General features: G+C 36.7%; 1 protein-coding gene across 1 annotated transcript; it reads right to left on the reverse strand.

Moving 5' to 3' along the window:
• Window positions 1-72: 72 nt before the first annotated feature.
• LOC114531502 (kinesin-like protein KIF18A) lies at window positions 73-8,780 on the reverse strand. The gene is made up of 14 exons (XM_028553107.1): window positions 8,204-8,780; window positions 6,627-6,731; window positions 5,815-6,123; window positions 5,143-5,240; window positions 4,717-4,867; window positions 4,481-4,578; window positions 4,110-4,218; window positions 3,890-3,946; window positions 3,252-3,550; window positions 2,766-2,989; window positions 2,082-2,467; window positions 1,530-1,674; window positions 977-1,067; window positions 73-399 (listed from the first exon to the last, which is right to left on the reverse strand). The coding sequence occupies exons 1-14, from the start codon at window positions 8,705-8,707 to the stop codon at window positions 231-233; spliced, it is 2,745 nt and encodes a 914-aa protein (XP_028408908.1). The 5' UTR covers window positions 8,708-8,780; the 3' UTR covers window positions 73-230.
• Window positions 8,781-9,177: the final 397 nt, after the last annotated feature.

Raw genomic sequence — 9,177 nt, forward strand, 5'->3', positions numbered from 1 at the left:
AATTAGCCAATCATGAAATTCTTTATGATAACTAAGATTTAACTACTGATATCGTATATTAGAGTTTTCTTACGATTGGGTACCACGCCTCTGCCACAACAATCATGCAGTTACACCTCCGAGATATTTTTTGATTGAAATCCGAGTGGTACTGTTTGTTTACATCCTTTTATATGAACATAATTTCTAAGCAAAACATACAAAATTTAATTTTTCTACTACAATTAGTTCTACTTTCTCATATTCATGACGCTGACTGCACGTTTCAGCCCGTTTACGTGGTTTTTATATTGTCCTCGTTTTCTTGAAAGTTGATCTGAGAGACTACTGCAGGAAGATGCTGATCGCGGAATCTTTCGTCGTTTTGCTTGAGGGAGTTCGTTTTCCTTTGAATGGCACCTTCGAAAAGGGGGAAAATTATAAGAAAGGAAACGTTTTTGGGCGTAAGCCGTTTTGTTTTTTGTTTTCAAAAGATTCAAATCAATTTCTATTTATCTTTCAAAAGTAAAATAAAGCGCATGTATTGTTGGTTAGGGAAAAAACTGATTGTTGATGATAATGGCGATGTTAATCATTTAACAATAACCAAAATGAGCGAGGTGAGATTTGATATGCAAGCCATATTGTTTTAAATCAATTTTTAAAATTTGAAGTTTCGCATGATGTGAGTTGGGTAAAGCCAGGACATTCCGAAGCTTGTATTCAATTTATTTTCATACATATATTTATGTGTGTAGACTTTGACTACGTTCACACTGAACCGGACCAATTGGATCCGTGCTAAAATTTGACTGGTTCATTTTATTTCGCCAGTTTTTATTGGACCAGTTCTACGTGTTAACGAGCACGGTCCCCAAATTGACTGGTCCTGTGTGAACGTAGCTTTGTTTCAATCATGAACTCATATGCTAGTTATCATCACATTCCATAGCTGGTTTTGAAACGAGTGTAGAACATCAGCTGCTACTCTACCAACCTCTTAGGCAGCATATCTATTGCTGTGATCTTCTGTGCAGCAGACTTTGTCAGAGACGCGTAACCAGGAATTCGTTTTCCATTTTCACCTCCTATTTTACAGAACAATAATACAAAAATTCAAAAATTGTGAAACAAGGTTGCATTTAGCTACAAGATCAGATCATGAAAATAAACCAGGTGAAAAATTCGATGAAATATTGCCAAAGGAAGTTTATATGAAAACAGCATCTACAGAGGTTGGTTGTGCGCGGGATATCCACGCGTGGGTACACGAACTCGAAACATTGCTTCGGCGTTGTACGTTGTATATGGGCAGAAATATATCGCTGGATCATCGTATTAGGACAGCAACCTTATGCTGATTTTTGCTTAGCGCAACATGCTTGGCGCAACGTCTTGCATCTGGTCCATTTCGGATATTTAGACCGAACCAGAGAGCTCGCAAATGTGCAGCTTTAAAATATTTATTAATCAATTAATCAATCAGAACAATTTATATAACAGAGAAGCTCAAGTTCGATAGTTATACTAAAAGATATTTAAAGATTTACCTGAAGTTAAATTCGCCCTTTTTCTTGAATTTGAAGTATCTATATTCGTCGTATTGCTTTGTGCACGAAGTGGTGGCCCAATACATCGCTTTTTAACCGCGGGTGGCTTTCCTTGTAAACGTTTATCAAATGCGGTCTTAGGCGCCTAAAAGAATATAATTTTCGTTATATTTTTATACATACTTGTAACACAACAGAAAGAAAAGCTAAAAGAATATTTTACTCTCATGATTTTCCAGCATGATAGTAAAATACCTTAACTGTGCTTAAACAGAACGTACGTCAAAGCGAATGGCATTTTAAAATTAGTATCAAGTTGGTTGAAAACATGCAAATTCGCATAATACCTTTAACCTAAAAATATATTCCATATATATACTGAAAGTTTGTCTAAGTAAGGGCCACAGACATTCTAACATTAAAGATCTCTTCTGTCTTATGAATTCTTACGAAACCAAATTTCTAACTAAAGGCCTCAGAATTGCGACCTCAAAACTCCAGGTTTAAATGCTTCGAAATGACGATCTTTTTATATAATTCAAATTATCTTACCAGTAATGAAGCATCGTTCAGAACACTGGACGTATTCTCCACCGTCTGTTTAGGGTCTGAGTCACTTGCTAATCCAGCAGACGTTGACGATGGCATTATAAGCTCGATATTTGTTGAATTACCGTTCCCGGATGATCCATCTTGATTTAACGCACTCAGTAAATTCAATCTCACAGGACAAGGGGATTTTGCTTGACTCACTGCAGTTCGACCCGAGTTAATATTATAAGTTCCTGGAGCGACTTTCGTTGTCGAGGTTTTATTGTCTACCGGAGATGGCAAGGTTGAACTCAGTATTAAGGTCGGCGTTTTTACCACTCTTCTTGGAGTGCGATCAAAACTAGTGTCGATAATCTTTGACCTTGATGGCGTTCCATGTGGTGTGTCTGAAACACACAGCAAGTATTCAGTTAAATGGGATAACACGTTTACTTAACTATTACTAACTAGCCGTCCAACATTTTTATTGGCCCCAGAAAAATCCTAAAGAATAGACCTGAAAAATCGGTTATAATTCCATGTTGTTTTAAAATTTAAAAGGACAACTCAATTCACAAAGGAAATTGACCAAAAAGATAAATGACCATCTCATGGAAACCCAAAAAAATAATTCATCAGGACTTTTTTAACTTTGCCTTGACCCTAAAATCCTGGTCTGGGATAAATATTTCTCTGCATAATTACCAAAACCGTTCTTTAATTTATTTTCAGCATTTTTAATGACATCAAGCGGTTCAGGCTCTTTCTCAGCGACGACCACACTCTGGTCGGCCCAGGCTACCTCCCGGTTATCCTCAACAATAGTGACGATATTTTCATATTCTTCGTTCGTCTCATTCGTGTTCATGCCAGATGATTTAAGAATCCCGTGTTGCTTCCGTACAAACTTTAATAAAGAATCTATCAAACTAGGAATAGAAAAATAATCCATGAAAACCCAATTATTCATAAATAGACTTTATGAAAAGGTCATGGGTTAGTGGAAATACACTTCCGGGTTCAAGATTAATCGACTGCTGAATTGGTCATAAACGTTCAATAAATATGTATATTCAGAACACAGGTGACGTCATGCAGGTATTTTGAGACGTGAATGAATCTGAGCTGCTGTAATTGTTTTTAATTCACGCCTTTTAATTAGCGTGCATTTCATGGAAATATGTTACATACCGTTTTTCGCGTTTTCGTTGTGATTCATGATTCTGAAGACATTTCTTATAATATTTACACTCTTGTTTCAGTTCCTTTGCGATTAACTCATTCGCACATGAAGTTTCATAAACATTAAGAAATGTACGAGAGTTAAACGAATCATCGACTGGAGCATCAATCAAATTGATTTCTTCCTCAGTTCGTCGCAACCAATCTTCATTCTCCTTCGCTTGCTCGTTCAGTTTGTCCCTTCGTTCTTTCAGATGCTTTAGTCGAGACTTCGTGGCAGACAAACATTTTCTCACTCTGGTTTCAACCTGAAGGATTGGAAGAGTAAGAATTCGAAGTGGAAATTTGCCAGTATACACTGGGAAGCTGGGATTTATTAAGCCAAAGTTGAAAAATATTATTAGTGGTACTGCATGTCATTTGTTTGTTAAGCCTCGACGCCAAGCTGAAGACGAACATATACATGGTATACAATGGTACATTTGTGTACTTAAATAAACGGACGTGAAAGAAGTCGAGTATGAGTTTAATAACTTGGCAAATCCAAATATAATACTGTAGCTTGGAAAATCTCTGGTACATCACGTCATCTTCTCGTCACAGTCTGATTTGTTCAGGTTGAAGTATTCAAACAAAAATGAAGTTACCTTGTTCGTTTTTGAATCGTCGTGTGAGAGAATATTCATCCATTCAGCATTTCTTTGCTGTAAGGAGATGAACAAAGAAATTGTTATATTACCACCAAGTTACACAATGAATTAGTTAATTTAAGATTTTGAATCAAATGAATATGTAACGCACTAGCTGAAAAAAGACTTGAAGAAAGTAATTTGAAAAACACTTTAAATGGCGAACTGATTCAGTTACCTTTCTATGCAACTTCTCCATCATTTCCCTTTCTAAGCATTCTACATCACGAATGTTCTTTTTGATGTCAGATTTTTGGTTGTAAACTGACTTGATTTCAGATTTTATCCTAGGAAGAGAAATATGATCTGAGAGTGTTCTTAAACAGCTGTATAAGTTTTTTAAACATGCTTGGTAAACCTCTCGAGTAAATAATATTAAAAACATGAGATAGGGTTAAATAATTCATGTTTATAAAAACGGAGATGTATTCACCATGTAAAATAATGTTTAATAATAAATTAAACTCATTCGAAAATCAATTACGCGTTAACAGCACTGTATGTAAAATGTTATTTTTTTATATCTTTGTGTTTAGGGTCTTAATATACCTTTCAACTTCGACTTTCTTCCGTGCTTCCACTTTTCTATTCATTGGTGTAGCTTCTCCTGTTTCAAACTTATTCAACCTTTCTTTCAAACGACCGACCTAAATTAAGTGTCAAAATTTGCCGGGTATCATATTAAGTAATTTCTAATCAATAACCAATACTCACTTTTCAGACTATATCAAAGATTTCAGGCCACCAAATATTTTTCAGACTGATCAAAGATTTCGTATATTTACCTCTCCCTGGAGTTCTGAAACCAGCTTAGCATATTGACTGACATGCACATCAACACTAACAACATTCTTGATAATATTTGATTTAATGTTTTTAGCCCGATCAGCATACTTCAATGTGTTGTATGTATCTTCATATGACAGACTAGAAGGACTAGACAGGAATAAACATTAATGGATCAGAAAATACAACATGAACAGAGACTAACGCTTTATTAGCGGTAAAAAAACTAAATTCTATTAGAAAAAAAAACAATATTAATATTTCAAAAATAAAATTCATGTACTGAGAGCTAAGCTAAAAGTTTTAACGACATCGCGCGCAGGTTTAAAAATTCTAAAGTTGAGATGACGCAAACTTGGGACGTAACCGTTACAAAATATTAGCAATTAATTAGCAAACAAACACTATTTATTGTCGCAGCTCACCTGACAGCAGCAATCATTACCGTTCTACAATTCCCGCCAAGGGAGTCCTTCAAGATTCTCGTTAGTTTGCTATTACGATATGGGATATGAACATTCTTCTATATAAATGAAAATGCATACAATGCATGAGCTTATAGTTTCTTATACTGGAGAAGTCACATAGTTCGAGCGTATACAAAATGCAGTGCGCACCGAGAGTGGGGTGGGGGAAGGTTTGCGTATTCTTGGTAATTCTTGTGGGTGTGATCGTCTCAGACCGTCACGGTGCAGGTCGTTAACAGACAAGCCCGATTGCAGTCAAGTCACATTAACTGGTAAGTTAATAAGTACTATATTTTTATTCCTAAAGAACACGGGTGGATCCAGCACTTAGAGTGCACTTATTTGCATGACACAAGAAAACTGCTAAAAATAACCACTTTGTTTTTAATGCAAATTAGTGCACTAGTGCTGGATGCATCCGTGCCTAAAAACTCAGACCACAAATGGCTTGATCGCAATTAAGCGCCATTTTTTCTTCAGCGCACGCCATAGAATGTGGTTGGCAACTCTCGCTCAAATTCTATTTTGTACGTTTTATATTAAATTCCTTTTAGAGAGCTAGTTCAGATATTTTTAAACAGAAAGCTTGAAGTAATACAATATATATTCCTACATGGAACTCTACTGTACCTTATTTTCGGCTAAAGCGTTGATACAGTTTCCAAGAGCCAACAATGACTTATTGATATTCGCTCCTTCGCGCATCCTGGGCCCTCGATTCTTAGTAACGGTCGCTCGTTCAGAACCAGCAAGATCTATCAGAGACATCTTTGCAATTTGAACATCAGTTTTGAGACCGGATGCTGCATTTTTCTGTCTGATATAAACTTGAAAAACTGCATGAGATCGGGATGAGGTGGCATTGGCGTCTGTTGGATGTTGACTTCTGTTGTTATTACCATATTCCAACATCCCAAACAACTCTTCTGCACTCTTTGGCTATAGACGTTTGTTAACAGAGATGATGATTGTACCAACACTATATTCCCGGATATATCGATACATGGTCGCGTTCTGCCCTTTCAATCAAATGGCTGGTGCGCATGCCCAGCAAATGCAGTGACGTAGGAGAGCTAATGGTCAAATTCATGACCGCAACTCCACAAATTCTGAGTCAAACTCAATGCAACTTTATCAAGAACTATTTATCCACTTTCTAATTCGGCGAGTTCAATCATACTGACCAGCTATAGTCTTACATGTTTAAATGTTGAGCATGCGCACATTAAGTTCGAATGACCATGCATTGAACGTTTAATGTTCACGGTACAATTAATATGAGATAGAATTTGAGCAACCTTGGATTCCGCTCTGTCACATGTATACTAACATACCCGGGTGTATTGCTAATATCCGGGCGGAATTAGTACCCTCACCCAGCGCTGCCGGCGCGGGGATTACAATAACAATAAAGTAACTTATAATGGGGAAGTTATAATTACCTGATGTAATGTGAGATTCTTGACACAGACACCTCTCTGCGGGTCTTCTCTCATTGCAAGTTCTTTACCAGGCATCAACAGATCTCGTATATTCTCATTATATACCTGAAATATTGTTTAAACAATTAATGCCAATAGACCAATCACCATTTAATGTCAATAGATCATTTAATGTCAATAGATCATTAAATGTTTTAAAAAGCGACTGGAAAATAATATAGCCTTGCCCGATAAGCATGTGGTTTCGTCATAGTATTTCATATGTATGCAACAAGACGCGAGATAGGCGTTCACTCTGGCTGCTGGACGCGGTACGTATTAATCAAAAATATTTGTAAATCGGAATTCGTTTTCATGTACAGATCTCAATAATATGAATATATAGTGCTCACAACCAGTCAACCACAATGTCAATGATACATTCAGTTCACTTCTTTCTGTGTCAAACTGCAGGCCAGTACGACTCAATCAGTCACTTCCAGTTCCAGGACCATGGCAAAATCTTCCAGGATCCTACAGGATTATTGGTAGATCCTGCAAGATCCTGGCATCCCGATCTTGACATAATCTTGCATGATAATGATGATTTAGATCAGATCTTAGAAAGATCTTGGGGTACACATTAAGCTGATAACAGAATGATATGAGTAGATTGCTCGGTAAACCAATGCCTGATCTCCATTTTGCAAGTCTATATCCTGCAGACACTATATCCAATGCCCCCTAACTGTAATAATTATGTCCACCCGCTGATCATCATGGTGAACAGCAAAAGTTGTGAGGCACGTACCTCAGAGGTCTATTTTATCTGCATTTGTACACTACTGGTTAGCTTGGCTCGGGGTGGCTGAAATCATCAATGGGGATTACTGGCTATTTCAGACAAAAATGCCTGATTTGAAGCACAATTAATCGCCCAGAATTTAATTGCTGCTCACCATTGTCATGCAAGTGGACAATATTGGTTATAGTACAGTGTACATCCGACTGGATAGTGGCAAAATGGTTATAATCTCATGGCTGGGTACCTCATAATTAAATTGTTTCCCTGAGGTGATCGATGCATATAATAATAAAAAATTAAGAAAATTGAAGTTAAACATCATCAACATACCGAAAAACAGTAACAAGATCTCAAACAAAAATAATTCACAGTCAGAAGTTGAAGGAATTAATAAATTAAGATACAATTTCATATATCTGACCTGCATGAGGTAATGCAGCAGTGGTGATTAATTAGCCTTGGTGCTGAAATTGATGTTGAATGGGGAGCTGGCTATTTTCATTCAAAATGCCTGGACAATTAACAATTAACTTCTAGACAATCTGGGGGGGGGGGGTTGCAAACATCCTAAAACTCTGTCTCCACCTAACTTTTATTCCTTTACTATGATTACTGTGAATTAATTAATACCTGGCAAGATTATGATGATGCAGGATGACATATTAGGCTAACATTATAAGCTTGCAACTCTATTCATATATATAAACATTAAATTATTGCACATGAATATGTGTGAATAAAATATATATGTGGCTGTATAAAGGTGACACTATATTATTGAAAGCAATCCTACCTCAAGATAAGACACCGCGACTTCACACGTTTTCTCATGTTTCATTTCCTCAATCCTCTTATACAAATCTATCATAGTTAGAAGCATCACGCCCGGCGTTTTATCATTTCCCAGCATCGTATGTGTTTTCCCTGCACCGGTAGCTCCGTATGCAAACACAGTGCAATTATATCCCTGAAGAACACCGTCAACAATGCTTCTCGTGGTGTGTTGAAATATATCTTCATTCGTTGCATTTTCATCAAATACACGATCAAATATGAATCTTAAATCTTTTACCCGCCGATCTAAAATGTTACTGCGTCGACGGGATCTTTTACTTGGTATAAAACTGTTGGCGTCAAAATCATCCACAGGATCAAATACAATCACACGTTCGTCCATAGGTCTCACGACATTTTTGTTATTCTTTAAACATTCTGCACTGTTCAAAGGTCTTACACGAACCACAACTTTCACGCTACTAGATTGCTCCGTCTTTGACTTTGCACCTTTGTATACCATCTTCGATCTAAAATGTGATCAACCTAAAGAAATCAATTTATTTTTATACGTTCTTTTCTAGTATTTATATGCTTCGAATAATCGAATTCTTCGAGTTCACAACATACATTTGAAATTTCTGTTCTACGGAATATCCTCCTCTGATTGGTCCATCTTTGTGCTAGCCACATTCTGATTGGCTCATTTAGAAAAGTCGTTTGGCATCTTAAACTTGATACTTCATGTAAAGAAAAATGAACTGTATCAATTTGAGCTATTTTACTATAGTGAAAATGTGAAATACATAGGCCATATTAGCCATATATAAAGAAACTTGCTCCAAAAACAATCATCTTGTTAACTTGGGAATATGAATTGTATAAAACAAGACAACAATTTGGGCTAGACTACAGTTTAGCGGACGCCTTTCTATCGCTGACCTACAAAATCGGTTTACGGGCCCCGACTATGGGCCGAGCACAAATGAATTG

Source organism: Dendronephthya gigantea, unplaced genomic scaffold, assembly GCF_004324835.1.
Source record: "Dendronephthya gigantea isolate DGI-Jeju-01 unplaced genomic scaffold, DenGig_1.0 000072F, whole genome shotgun sequence".
NCBI lineage: Eukaryota > Metazoa > Cnidaria > Anthozoa > Malacalcyonacea > Nephtheidae > Dendronephthya > Dendronephthya gigantea.